The 15,256-nt window shown below is 40.7% G+C and overlaps 1 protein-coding gene across 5 annotated transcripts in view; it reads right to left on the bottom strand.

Moving 5' to 3' along the window:
- Positions 1-15,256, bottom strand: part of LOC149281173 (mediator of RNA polymerase II transcription subunit 13-like) — a 97,907-nt gene that overhangs the window by 26,590 nt on the left and 56,061 nt on the right. For 3 of the 5 annotated variants that reach the window (XR_016278072.1, XM_089499707.1, XM_089499708.1), the window contains 8 exons: positions 14,648-14,813; positions 13,645-13,749; positions 11,859-12,584; positions 9,183-9,405; positions 7,924-8,029; positions 7,493-7,617; positions 6,320-6,419; positions 138-358 (listed from right to left, as the gene is read on the bottom strand). Coding sequence is in view for 4 of the 5 variants with exons in the window: in XM_089499707.1 (XP_089355833.1) it covers positions 138-358; positions 6,320-6,419; positions 7,493-7,617; positions 7,924-8,029; positions 9,183-9,405; positions 11,859-12,584; positions 13,645-13,749; positions 14,648-14,813 (1,772 nt within the window). In the remaining variant the exon portion in view is untranslated. The remainder of the gene's footprint in view (positions 1-137; positions 359-6,319; positions 6,420-7,492; positions 7,618-7,923; positions 8,030-9,182; positions 9,406-11,858; positions 12,585-13,644; positions 13,750-14,647; positions 14,814-15,256) is intronic. The other 2 variants (XM_089499710.1, XM_089499709.1) reach the window with 2 other exon arrangements.

Genomic DNA, 15,256 nt, shown 5'->3' with positions numbered 1-15,256 from the left:
TTGTTACCACTGCAGTATCTACAAATCCCTAACTTGGATGCAGTGAATGTGAGTGAAATGTAGTTAGAACAACCTCCTTATACATACCACCCAAACCATGTTGCAGTTCTACAGTATTAACAGCTTTGACTTGCTACCTTTATTTCTTCCGGCTTAGGACTGCCTAATCCATCTTCCACCTCCATTTTAAACTCTGTGAGTTGATTTGTAATCTTGTTGACCACTGGACTTTCCATCAGCCCCAGCGTAGACACTGTCTCTGAGCTGATACCATCTTTATAATTCATCACTGGAGAAAAAGCAGGGTGTTGCTCCAAGGATGGTGGAGTAGGAAACATCCTCTGCAGATCTGCCACAGCTATAGAAGACAATCCAGTGTTGAAAAATTATAAAATAAGCTTTCTGTGATGCTCAAATAGAACGCATACTACAGAAAACTGAGGGGTCAAAATTAAGAGGCCTAAAAGACACCAGACTTGCAACTAGTCTCAGAATTAGCTTCACTAAACTCTACCCACAGAAGGGCCAAATCCCATGGAAAACCCATATCTAAAGTAAGAAACAAAATCCAATTAATTCTATGCTTGTGATGTGTCACTGCTTGTGATGCAAAGTAGAACATTTCCCACCATAATAACTGTTGGAAGAAAATAATAGGTTGCTTACCTGTAACTGGTTCTTCATTTGGCCATCTGTGAACTCTCAAACTTGAGTTGTTCTGCACCTGCACAGAACTGTTGAGAACCTTCCAGAGCAGAGTGACATGTTTGGCAGGAAATCTGCCACACTACTGTTCATCTAGCAGGATTCTTGCTCTTCTCAGTTCTGTGGCTGTCACAGTCAACAAAATCAAGAAGCAAGCAAAGAAGTGACCATCCACAAGGGAAGGAGGGCAAGTACAGTAGTGTAAGTTCACAGAGGAACACTCAAAGAACCAGCGACAGGTAAGCAAACTGTACTTTGTGATATCTGTGACTCACACATATAAGAGAAGAATTGACAGACTGACTGGATGGATGGATGGATGGATGGATGGATGGATGGATGGATGCATGGACGAATGGTAAGGTGTGATGGAATAACCTATAAGACAGCTGTACCAAATTGTGCATCTCCCCAAGCTCCAACTCTTTTAAACAGAATAATTGTTATTACACATAAAAACAACCACCACATACACATTTTTATCTATATATCTAAGGTACACACACACACAAACGACACCTACACTACTGACTTCCCATCCCCTAACTTTGCAGACTACCTTCAATAGTACTGATTTCAGGTTGTGCAATCCCTTTGATGCCACATTGGGTTCAGTAACTTCGTTGTCACAGAACTGGAGCAAAGCTGTGCCATCAAAGGTGGTGACTTTAAATAGATGAGGAAAGAGGTGGCATGTAAAAGCAGTTTCTATGTTGTGGTGCCATTTCCTGCATGGCAGGGGGTTGGACCGGATGGCCCTTGCAGTCTCTTCCAACTCTATGATTCTATGACCAACTCCCAAACAAAGCTTTCAAGCAGGAAACTCTAACATGCAAAGACTTCTTTGCAAAATTCTGGCAATGTCTACACTTTCCCACCATGTGTGCCTCTCCTAAGCAGAAAAGGCAGTAGGAATTCCTCTCAAACACTGGGACAGCAACATCTTTTTTGAAATATGCCTTTAAATGCCATAGGCTCCTAAATAGGATAAAAAAACTTATTGATGATCTCACTACTGAGAATACAGTTGGCCCTCTTTATCCACGGATTTTTTATCCATGGATTCAAGCATCCACAGCTTGAAAATATTCAGAAAAAGCATAAATTCCAAATAGCAAACCTTGATTTTCCATTTTATATAGGAGACACCATTTTGTTATGACATTGGATTGAATGGGACCTGAGCATCCACTGATTTTGTTATCCACGGGGGGTCCTGGAACCAAACCCCAGCGGATAACAAGGGCCCACTGCAACAAGAAAGAGAGAAGAGGAGGAGAAGGAGGAGGAGGAGGAAGACAGAAGAAAACTACAAAGAAGCAAGAAGAAAGATAAAAACAGCTCAGTGGAAAAAACCTGAAAAACTGGGGAAGTCAGAGAAGGTTCTTGAAGAAGCCGCTGCAGCTCTATCAGGCAGAAAAGAACTGTAATGAATAGTAGCAGTCCTGCCTGGGCAAGAGCACTAGTTTGGAGTGGGTATCATACTAGTTTTAGCAGGTTCTAGATAGTTCAATGTGGGCACAAAACAACTCAGATGTTTGAGTCCCAGAAACCACGAAGAACCACAATCCACTTCTGATGGCTTTATTACAGGCAGCACTAACCACACAATTTAATCTGGCAAGTTATCTTTTCCAAAGAATAAACAGCAGCTGCTGGAGGTCCCGATGGTATCAGGATTGTGGCATGCAAGGATTGGAGTCAATTCACTATTTCCTCTTGTAGCTTTGTCCCAATAAAGATTCACCCTCGGCTGCTCTTTGGCACCAAGAGAGAATATTTGCATGAATGCGAGTCAGCTTGTCAAATGACAGCTGGGTGGAGCACTTCATTGGAAAGAAAAAGTTCAAGTCACTGTGGCTGCTATTAACTGTTAAGAGATAAAAACACGGCCAAGCCGCGCTGGTGACCCTAGAAATGCAGTTTTCTTGCACGAATTAGTAACATTGTGAATACACCGTCTTTCTCACAATTTAAATAATATAATGGAGGTGTATGATAATCATTTCCATAACTTTTCAGTTTCCAATGAATACTTTCCACAATCAATTATCTGAACACAACTACTTTTGACTACTGAGAACACTCTGGAGATATTTATAACGGACAAGCATTTGCTACGGTGGACTTTTCTGACTAACTAAATGCACTTATTTATTTTAAACATTTATAAACCAGATCGTCATTGGCAGCACAAAGGCTAATTAAAAATCAGTAGAATATGAAATACCATAAAACATTAAGCAAGACTACAATGAAGTTAAGAGGAGTGCAGCTATTCGATCAAATGAACATGCTATAATGTTCAATGTCCGGGTAAATTAAAAGTTTTAACCTTTGAAGAATAGTGTCAGCACCGGGGTATCTCTCGCTGGTAGGCATGCCAACAACCTGAGAGAAAGCCATTGCTTTTCTTCCTGTGTCATACGGTGCAGAGGACAGTTAAAACTATGAAATCTGCTGTCACAGAATGTCGTATTGACTAACAACTTGGATGGCTTTGAAGGGGGATAAAATACATGCATATGAGATAAGGTTACTAGTCTACATTTAATGTGTCTACAGTAGCAGGAGCTAACATGGTTTTACACTTCTACCTCTATACTCCAGGCTGGAACAACTGCATTTAAAAATAAGAATTGTAATTTACGTTCAATCTACATATTGCCTTCTTCCACTGAACAAAGTGGTTTTGAAGTAAGGTGTGCCAAGAATCTGTTTAGGTTCATCTCTCAACCAAGTCTGTGATGTCTTACTGTGGGTCTGTACATTTTATTTTCCAACATAGCTTATGAATTCACAATTCACTAAATAATCCACCTACTGGTCATTACAAGAAAATAAACAGCGGGAAAAGATAAAGATTCATTCCCATTCACTCTTTACGGCCTTTCTTCTCAGACCTTCTTAGATTTTATTTTAATTTGCTTAGATTTTATCTTCATTATCTATAGCTTCCTTGTTTGCTTGCTCTCTTGCTCTTTCTCCAGTTATGCACTAGTTTGTTCAGATAATAACCTTGCAAGCAAGATTTTGTAACTTTACATCATGTTTTATAGTGTACTGCAACCTTATTTTGTGTTGCCTATGAAACAGTGGGCTGGATCCAGATTTAGTCAAGGGTTGTTGTTGTCATTGTTGTGTTCCTTCAAGTTTCTGAATTACAGCAATCCTGGGAATCTCATTCTGGCCATATTTGTGACAGGCTAGGCAAAAACTAAGGAATGTCTTAAACACTCACTGTTGTCCGTGCGTATGTGCCTTCACACTGCCTATCGACTTATTTGATCCATGAATCTGATAGGCTTTTCTTGGGCAAGAAATACTCAGAGGTTGTTTGCCTCCCTCTGAAATATAGCCTACAGCACCTGGTATTTGCTGGCAATCTCCAATCCAGGATCCTCAAATCCTGAAGGCACAGCAAGACACCAGGATGCTACCAAGACAACAGCCTAAAGCAAATGCATTGGAAAGAACCATGATGTGAGAGTACCACAGGTGCCTACACTGCCAGAATCCAGCCATATCACAGCTGTAAACAGTAAATAAATCTGTCAATAAATAAAGCTAACTGTATTTAACAGTTATGGCCAGAAGCCAGGAAACATTCAGTAGGGCTACAAGTTGCTCTATGAACATTTTGTGGACAGGCAGTTTCCGTAATATATTCAGGAAGCTTTCGTATAAAAAACCCCTCATGGTACCACATAAACGGCACTGAGCAAATATTCTGTCTTTTCCTCCTTGACATATTCTTCGGCAGAAAAACAAAAGACGTGGAAAGGAATGGGAAGATATAGGACGGATGCCAAGTAAAATTCTGAAAATAAAGCAGGGCAATTGCACAATAGAAAGATTATCTGGGAACAGCCAAAGACTATGGAGGCAACTGAGACCTTAGAGGCAGAATTTCCTTTAGGATATACCTGCAGGTTGTAAGGTGTACAGCACCCTCATGTTCTCACCTACTCCTCTTGTTGTTGGTAGCAAAAGGTTTGGGAAGGCACCACATTTGCATCCAGTGGGGAAATACATTTCAAAGACTAAGCTTCTAGTACATCACAATCTGTGTAGAGGAGCAGATTCTGTTGTCCGGCTATCTGGCATCTTTCTCATGCATATCCACATTTCTACTCTTCTTGTCAACCTTTTATGGAAGTTGCTACCTCAAGAAAAACCATCTGAAAAAGCCAAGCCTTATCCATTTAACCCTTCCCAAGCTGCTCCACATTATTCCATTTCCTCCAGGGGGGCTATTCCCCCAGCAAATGTCTGCAATGCAGAGTCATTTTTAAAAGAAGAAGAAAACAGTTCAATTAAATAAACCCACAGAACTGACCAAGTATCGTTATTCATTTTCATACGTGTCATGCTTGAGAAAGCCTTGCATATTTTAAGTAGCGATAGATCCACTAAAACTGTCAAAATCCAATCTCTGTGTACTTCATACTTCTCAATTTGAGTAAATCAGCACTGCTTTTATGAGCCCATAAAACTTTCTGCCTCATCCTTGTGACACCATGGTTTTTCCCCTCAATTTGTTCTCATTACCAGCCAGAGTTAATGAGATAACGTTCAACAATGATTTGCAGCAGAAGGAAAGTTCAGCTCACAGTGGTCACAGTATCTCGCTTGCTGAAGCCAAGGAACTTGTAATTTACAAGGATGCCTGTTGTTATCATGCAGAATACTATTTTCAAATGAACATAAAACATTTCTAAAACACAGTATGTGAAAGAGGCAAGGGGAAAGAACTTCCGCAAATCTCAAGGGATGCTACATTCCCTGTCACTCTGGGATGATAGAAGAGGACCACAACACCAAAGATGGGCAGTGGTACAAAAGTTTCACTCAACCCATACGTTCTCTGACTTTACCTACTCTTTCAATTACCATAATAATTATCCATTTATAAGGCAATTTTAACTCTAATGCCCTAAAGGAGGACTTTGTAGTCCTCCAGAGCCACATTTTGTTGCAGAATCCACACAGAAGCAGTCCTGCAATCTAGGCATTCTGTGGCAATGCCACTTGCCCAGCTATAAATCATTAATTAAAATTTTGGCTACTTGTCATGTAGTAGTTTGGGGAAGTTACAAACAAAAAACAGCTAGGATTTTTAAAAACTGTCCCAATGCTATTTACTACTGGTTTGTTGTTTTTTGATTGTTGCTGTTTTGTCTAAACCAGTGTAACGTAAGGAGACAAACGAAGTCCCAGGGTGTTTTTCAAGGAATCTTGATGCAACAAAGCAGAACTAATGCCTTTTGGTTATCAATTGGTTGGCCCCTTTTGGGGGTTAATTGAAATTTCTTTGTTGGGTGGGAGTTGAATTCTATTTGGGAATGTTCAGTCTTAATCCTAACAACAATGATGAACCTCACCCCAACCCTGATTATTTGCTGGAATTCTCACTGGAGACAAAAATATCCCACAACACACAAAATGTGTGAGGACAAAAATGGACCAACATTATGTTTTAAATAGTAAGTTTCTAGTTTTAAGGTAGGAGAGAAATCTTGCTTTCCAGTTTTATATTTTCATTCTGTAAGAGAAGGCCATAACAGCAATGACTTTACCTGACAACAATGATGTGGTCACATCTGCTACTTACTTGGGGGATAGGGCACTGCTGTCCTGCCATCCTTGCCCAAAGAGCGTTCTTCAGTCCCCACTGGAGGCACTTTGGATGAATGGGGAAAAGGAGAGACAAGCTAGATGTAAGAAGAAAAGCCAGCAGTTAACGCATAATGCAACTTCAGGACTCTTGCTTCTTGCAAAGAAATCTTTGATTCCATTTTGAACTCAAAAAATCAAAAGTTTGCCTTTTAACTGAAAAACAACCATGGAAAATGTACTTTGTGCCATTTATTAATTCTTTATTATTCTGGTTTAAACAGATGTAAGGACTAGCTCAGTTTAATGATAATATCACTCTGGTGTTATCTGGAGCAACAACTGTGGGGGAATTGCCACACTTCCAAGGATTAATAACATTAGAGTTGGATTCTATTTAGGGACAGCATCACATAAGATCTGCGGACAGTCATAAGAGACAATCATCCAATGAGATGACCTGCTGAACACCTGAAGACCCAGATTGCTAAATGCATTGTGAGTAGAACGTGTAATCATCACATTAGGGTTTATGTTTCTTTGGGGGATTTTGGCTGAATGAGATTTAAGACGGTTTAATAATGTTCTAACTTTCCATGTTGTGCCTGAAGGAAAAAGACTTCACGTATGATGCCTTTGCTAATATAAAACTTGCTTGCTTAGAATAAAGAGATTTTCTAAACAGATTTTCTTCTCAACGATCTCTCATGTTGCTGGGTTCAATGCGAAACCCTGCAAGGTCAGAGATAACAAAAGAGGCAAGTTAGAACCCTCAGTGACTTCTCACTAAGTCACTGAATCTTGTGAGTCCCAATGGTGGGTGGTGGCAACTACAAGAAAGTTAGTGAAATCTAGGGTCCCTCTCTCATATCCAAGGGTAGGAGAAGAGTAGGAAACCATTAACAAGGTCTATGTGCCTTTATAGTTAATGTAATGTTTGTGTACCAAGCACAAAGTAAAGCTTCCAGTTTCATGAGCAACATCATTAGAAATGGAACTACAACAGTTTTGACACCTTTCACCACAAACATCCCCCTCTGGACCAAATCAAAGAAAGCAGAAGAAAAGCCTGAGACCTCCTCAGTCCTCGGTCTTGGAGGTAGCAGACATTATTTCAAAGATCAAATGATACTATGCACATATGGTGTATCTTAATTCACCACACACTTACTCCAGACTCATCTTCATCGGAATTATCAAAGAGGTTGTCTAAATCATGTAGCGAGGGAGCCAAGTCTGTAACTTGCATGAGGCTACTAGAACCAGCCCTACTTGCACCATTATCTTGCCGTGTGTCTGGGGGGAGGAAAAATCATCAAGGACTTTAGAAATGGTCAAAACACACAAGTGATATTAAGCTACATTCTCCGAGAATAGGAGTAACAAGAAAACCACTCAGAAAACAACATCCCTATGTTGCAACGTTAACCACTAAAAATAATTCAACTGAAAATTGGTGCACATGGGGGTATTTATTTATTTACTTCATTTCTATGCTACTTTTCTTCCAGGGTGGGACCCAAGGTAGCTTCCAGAAACAACAAATTAAAAACATTTACAAAAATAGATTTAAAATCGAGGATTCAATAGACACTTACGTACCTGTTTTAGGAGCTGTACTGAAAATGGACATTGCATCTTTTCCATCTGGCACAGTGGTAGGATGACCCGATACAGAAATCTCCTTAGTCCCAGTTCCATCTTCTGACTGCAAACACAAAGCATTTGATCAACCACTATGCGCGTAAAAAGTGAGAAAGGCAAGTGGAACAGGTGGCCAGTACAACACAAAAAGAAGAGAGCATTTATCTCTCTCTCTCTCTCTCTCTCTCTCTATATATATATATATATATATATATATATATATAGTTGTTGTTGCGTGCCTTCAACTCATTTCCAAGTTATGGCAACTATAAGGCAAGCCTATCATGGGTATTTTTTTGGCAAGTTTCTTGAGAGGAGGTTTGCCATCACCTTCCACTGAGGCTGAGAGAGTGTAACTTGCCTAAGGTTACCCAATGAGTTTACATGGTTAAGCTGGGATTTGACCCCTGGTATCCAGGATCATGGTCCAATGTTTAAACCACTACACCATGCCAGGTACTAAAAACCTGACATGTGAGAGATAGCTTTAAGCCTGATATTAAAGAAAAGCAGAGATCACGCCTGAAAAGAGAGGTACTCAGACAAATGCAAAATGTAGAGGTATCATGGCTTTCTTGTGGTATAGGGCAATTGGAAAATGAGAGCTTCATTATAGTTGGGAGGCTTCAGGGACCACGATACTGGGGTCCAGGGACCATATGCAGCCCACACCACATTATGTCCCATGATCTATGGCTTCTATTTAGTGGTATCCTGTCTGTGGAACTCCCTTCCTCAAGTCACTTGCCCAGTGGTGCCACAAATGCAGAAATTTGAGGCAGAGATCCAGAGTCCCTCTCAGCAGAGGACCGCAGTCTGAAGAAAAGAAATAATTATTTAAAGAAGCTTTTATTCCCCCTTCCAATGTATTTTTACAAAGTAAATGTACTTACTGTATACTTTAATGCACACATTTAGACAAAAATGAGTCCTACTGCGTTCAATAAAGCCCACTCACAGGTAATGTGCATAAAGAGTTCTAAACTTTATCAATTAAAGTCCATTTGATTTTCTGCCTTATAGCCCAATCCTATGCACATCTGTTCAATCACACTCTCAAGTAGGTTTGAATAGGATAATAGCCTCAAATCCAATGCAGGTGACAGCCTGAGATGAAATTTAAGCTACATCAAGCCCCTGGATGTAAGTAAACCAGATGAGATGCTTTCATACAAAAAAAAAAGGGGGGGGACTGTGCTCTGATTTGGCAATGATACCTTATTCTTCTTCAGCAATTCTCTATCAATTCCAAGTTTACACTTTCTAGTTCCAGTGAAGCTGTATTTGATGTCCCCATCCTGAAACGTGTAAGGATCACTGACATCTCCCAAACATTCACCAGGCCGCCGTAGTAGAGGGAATGGGTCAAAATAATTCATTGCTGGCCCAGAGGAGGTTTCTCCCAAAATTTTAAATCTTTTATTAGGTTGTGCTAAGAGCCTAGAGGGAAAAAATTAAGAAACAGTGGAAACATTCAGTAAAACCTGTCTTGTAGACAGAGGTATTATTCTTCTCACATAAACACAGCCAATAGAATCCACCTTCCCAGAGAGAATATATCAATCAAATCTGTGCACAATCCTTTCCACATAAGTCAAAGCCACAAATGCGGAGGGCCGACCATAAAGTTTTTCTCTTGTACTAGCAATAAGCATCCTCTAGCTGATTTGTACTTTCGCAGCCAGCCACTCGAAGACTAGAATCTTAATGGCACATCACAAATAATCAAAATCCCTTCAAGAGACAGAAACATTACAGTATATCAAAGCATCTGCAAGTGAAGTATATCAAAAAAACATTACAGTATATCAAAGCATCTATGAAGTGGTACAGAAATATAAATGCTATTGCTACTGCTATGAAGTTCATGTAGGTCACCATAAATGTCCAAAGGAGGGTGACTAGAATGGTGAAGGGTCTTGAAACCATAAAGCCCTATGAGGAACGCCTTAGGGAACTGGGGATGTTTAGTCTGGAGAAGAGAAGGTTAAGAGGTGATATGACAGCTTTGTTTAAATACTTGAAGGGATGTCATATTGAGGAGGGAGCAAGCTTGTTTTCTGCTGCTCCAGAGAACAGGACCCAATGGAGCAATGGATGCAAGCTCCAGGAAAAGAGATTCCAGCTCAACATTAGGAGGAACTTCCTGACAGTAAGGGCTGTTCGACAGTGGAACACACTTCCTCAGAGAGAGTCTCCCTCCTTGCAGGTCTTTAAACAGAGGCTGGATGGCCATCTATCGGGGATGCTGACTGAGAGTTCCTGCATGGCAGGGGGTTGGACTAGATGGCCCTTGTGGTCCCTTCCAACTCTATGATTCTAAATCGACAAGCAACTTGAAGTCACATACACACACAAAATCCTGAAACAGACTGGAGACACCAATCTCCACCTCTCTTTCATAGGGACCTAACAGGTGTGCCTGCAGGTTGACATCAACATCTTAAGCAAAATCTACTCCTCATTTGAGGTAGGCATAGTTGCTACCTAGAATCGGTGCTGCTGCTTCTCCTTTGCTGCTGCCTCTGTCCCCAGTTACCATGATATGACTGTACTCTAACTCCCCCACCAAAAAGTTAACTCAAAGTGGGAAATGTATAGTATGGCTTGTCATCCACTTTTGTATTACTAAACATATCTGACTAAGGAGGAGGTGGAGAAGGCAATGGCAGATTGGAATCTCTGAAATGTCTCCTTTCAACCTTAGAGACAAAACACTGGTACAAGACACCCTGACTCTGAACATCCTCTGTTACCATTCTAAGTTTGTAGACAGGCAGTCACAACATATCCTCAAAGGAGGCAAATGTTTTGAATGCTCACAAGGCTCAACAATATAACTCTCCTTGAACATTCCATACAATTATTCAGTGACAACATCTGTGATGAAATTGCTTTGACTATGTTGAGTAAATGTTGAACCCTGCAGCAGCCATCACAGTGGGAGATAGGCTTTGTCGTTCTTGCTTCATTTTGGTTTTCAAAGTAAAAGACTGTTAGAAGTGGTTAGCCAGTGCCTTCTTCTGTGCAGTACTAACAAGTGTTAGCTAAAGTGCCACCGCTATGGTTTCTAAGAGACACTCCATCAGTGTCACCATCCCACTACTGTTGCCACCCAGTAAGTTCCTTTTGGAGCTTCTCCAGTTCTATTAAAAGGCATCAACACTGATAACTACACTAGCAATGATATAAAAAAATGGTACATTTCACCACAACAATCTCTACACAGATAACCATATCTTGGAAACGATTCTTCCCTTTGCTGAGTACTTTCCAAAATTCCATGTAATACAACCAAACCTTCATAGTCTCTCCCCATGGTCTACTAATGCCCTGCAAAAGTAGTATTTTATTTCAATTGTTTCACAAGCACTTAAAGCAGCTTTCCCCATCCTTGAGCCCTTTGAGACAAAGTACACAATGCATTACCACAAACATGACAAAGTACATAACTGGAGATAAGCACTGACAGCTAAGTACTCATATGGTTCCTAAATGGACAAATAAGTCAGTTGCCATTTCTCGCACTTGCCAAATGTTTTAATCTCCATTTCTTTCTATCCCAAATATAAACAAATTGTGAATTCTGATAAATTATCAAAAACGATCCAAAACAAAATTCTCACCCCCATTACGCTTGTCCTGTCATCCTTTGATAAAATGTTCACACTTTTTATTAAAAAGTCCCATCTACAGAAACTCTCACAAGCGGTCCAGTCCTGTGTTTTATATATGGTTCTTACATGACATTTTCAGTCATTTCCACATATGTTGAATTTGTCAGCATTTTTTTTTTTCAGGGATGGAGGCAGTCCCACCCACCATCATCACCTGGACCAAACCCAAATGGCAACATTTGGGACAGTCAACAAGCCCTTAGGGATTGTTCTTACCTTTTCAGTGCAGTGCTTTCAAATGCCATATCCACCTTGGTGTCATATCTCTCACAATGGAGTTCCGGAGGCCTGAACTCTGGATTTCCACTGGAGGGAAGAGTATATCCCTGCCACATACTCAGTGACTTTTGGTTGTGTATAATCCCGCAATACAAAACCATACCACCGACTTCTTCCATAAGAGGTAGCCTCTGTCCTCCAAGAACTGTCCTGTCCTCTGTGCTAGGCAGTGGCTGGAGCTCTAATCCACTGTTGCAGAGGGCTGGATTCACAGGAACTGATGATGGGTTTAAACTCTCAGATTCCCGCCCTCTTGGCTGGGGACTAAGAGTGGGAGGCAGAGGGGATGTGGGGGAATGGGGAGAATCCACAGGATTCAAATTTTTTTGTTTGGTTGAGTGTGGTGGTGGTAGAGAGAGCTGTTTCTCATATTTCCGGCTGCCAGGGGCTTCCAAGGAAGGCTCCATACCCACCAAGGCCATCTTCTGCCCCGGAGGGGCCTGTTCCATACAGAGCTCTTCAGTAAGTGAGGGCCGATGGTGAAACGGTAGTAACGATCTCTTTTGAAATTTCTCCACTTTCTCCTGCCTCTCTGTGGTTTTGTGCTTAGAGGCAGATGGCAGCAAAGTGGAAGAAGAGGAGGATCCCATGCCAATCCCAGATTGTGATAATGATGATGGTCGACCGAAACCCAAACCAAAGCGTTGCCTAAGGAACCTATGCCTGGAAAAGAGAAAGAGGAAGAATTTATCAAGTAAAGAGTGCAAAGGGTCAGATCATCTGCTGATCTATCTCTATTTCTCCTCTTTATCTAATTTAAAATGGACCTTGCAACTATAGCAACTATAGCAGGGAATCAGAGAGTGTGATCATACCCATGACCTCAGGAGTGTGGTCAAGCCCTTTGACATCATACAGCCCACGCACAGTTAGAGACTTCCCCATTGAACAGGTAGTCAAAGAAATACAAGAGAAACAGAGGAGAGTTGATACCTGCCATGCCATTTGCTATACCTACCAGTCTCAGGAGAGAAGGAGGATCCCTACCCTTGTCCCTGTTCCCATTCATACAGGGTCTACATAGACTCAGTAAGTCTGCCTATTCACAATTCAGAACTTACTCTGTGAAAAATTGGCACATAGGTTTGTTGTGCAGAAAACAACATTTCTAGTATCGTTTCCTGCATAGAAAATTGTTTTCTATGCAAATTACCAACGTGCAAATTTTGTGCAAAACAAATCCCCAATTAAAACCTTTTTTTTTTAATAGAAAATAATATTGCTTTGTAGTACTGTTGGCCTTCTGTATCCACTGATTCCTTATTCATAGATTCAAGCATCCATGGCTTGAAAATATTTTCATATATATATATATATATATATATATATTCCAAAACGTAAACCCAGACTTTGCCATTTTTATATAAGGGAGACTGGTCATTGTATTTAATGGGATCTGAGCATCTATGGATTTGGGTATTCACTTGTGGGGGGGCGGGGTGTCCTGGAACCAAACCCTTGTGGATTCAGGAGACCACTGTGCTATCATTTTCTGCACAAAATACATTGTGTCCTGCACAGAAAACTCTGTTTTCTGAGTAAAACAGTCTTATGTGAATTTTGTGCAGAATAGGTCCTGAAGTCTTCAGTCCAGGATTCTTCTCACCAGTTTCTTGACACTCGAAAACATGTTTTACAGCTATTTACTAAATATCTTCAAAAGCTCTCCCCACCAATAATACAAATAAAGACATGAAAACATTACTGAAATTATTCTACTGACCTAGAGCAAGAGCAGCGAACTCTTTGGATAGGATCAACAAAATCCCAAGAAGCACAGTTGATAGGGGCTTTTTTCTCCGCATTTCTCGCAGTAATCTGAGCCCTTCTGATAGAAAGAAAAATATTTAAAAGTGTCAGTGTGCTAGGAAACCTCATATGATCTCATAAACTAAAGAGGGCAAGTGGGCACTGATAAATGACTTCTAGTTAAGTGATGTACATCCATTAAAATGTGCAACTTCTCCTTTCCTTGGCTGCATATTTTTACATCGCCAGGCCTGCAAATTTGTTTGTAATACGCATGATATGACTAAAGCATCTATGGTACTATTCAGCTTCATCATTTCCAGAGAAGACTGTGGCTAGGCAAAGATATTCTGAGCCACAATGGTTTTCTGATCAGCCTGCTGGACCATGGGAAACTTCTAAGTCGTGGGCCTTTTTTCTTCTTTACAGGAAATGACATCCCATTCAAAACATACCACATTTCAATTGAGGATGAAAGTTCAAGGACAGGAATTGAAACTATCCCAAACAATATAACAGACAGAAATGCATTTAAATACTTAAAATCATAATGGTACATCTACACTTTTTGAGTGTCAAGTGTCAACTTTCTCTCATAGGATACCTGTACGGTGGACCCTTCCCATCCCAGGGGGTTCGGTTCTGGGGGGCCCTGGACAGCAAAAAAAGTGGGCAATTCTTCCCTGCATTAAGGAAAAGGAAGCTGTCTAATGACTGAACTTGTCTAACAAAATCCTAAGTAAACTCTCTTCATATATCCTCTATTTAAGCCCTCCGCCAACTCAAGTGATTGCTTCAAATCTGCTCCAGAACTGACCCAAATGCTTGCCTTCCCAGTAACAAGAGTCAATACCTATGCATTTCATTCTGAAAACTTTTAAAATACAAGTAAAAAAACATGGCCTAGGCAGTAATTGTGTGAATGGGATGCCTGCTGAAGCTCCTAGCAGTGGGTTCAGGCAGAACTATTCTCTTACTTGGACTGTGACCTGTTGAGGATACATTCCTTCCAAACCTTGTTAACCATATGATTCTGCAATTTTGGAGGAATCTTCTCTGATTTCTTTGGACTCTGCACAGTGGCCATCCCATCTGGCGCTGGTGCTGTATGGCCGACAGTGCTAGGAATGCCTCCACTTTCACCTGAAAGATAATAGTCAACACCATAGGAAAGAGCAACCCAAAGAGTTATTTGCCGGGGGGGGGGGGGGGAATGCTCTTTAGATGTTTGCTATCTGCATCCCTCCAAAAAGACACCATCTCAGAACTTTCTATTTGAATTTATCACAAACCCGGCGGCAGGGATAGAATCAGTAGACTGTATCAAAGACAGCAGAATTTGACCAGTTTAGCAGCTACCAGAAAGAGAACCTGCAAGGACAATAATGCATTACTTCTGTTCAATCTACACTGCCTTGCAGAAGTATTCAAACCACAACTCATTCGACTTTTCCCCATTTTGTTGTGTTACCAGATATGTAACCAAAATATTTTTATTGTGGCACAAAAGTTAAATAAAGAAAAATAATCAAAACAGTTGTCGGTGGCCCCAGTCACAGTGCTGTTGCGCATTACGAAGGCTGCTG

Source organism: Sceloporus occidentalis, unplaced genomic scaffold (genome assembly GCF_023333645.1).
Source record: "Sceloporus occidentalis isolate IW3139 unplaced genomic scaffold, rSceOcc1.0.p SCAF_138, whole genome shotgun sequence".
NCBI classification, from domain to species: domain Eukaryota; kingdom Metazoa; phylum Chordata; class Lepidosauria; order Squamata; family Phrynosomatidae; genus Sceloporus; species Sceloporus occidentalis.
The sequence above is the reverse complement of the archived record's forward strand: the minus strand, read 5'-3'. Positions and strand labels throughout refer to the sequence as shown.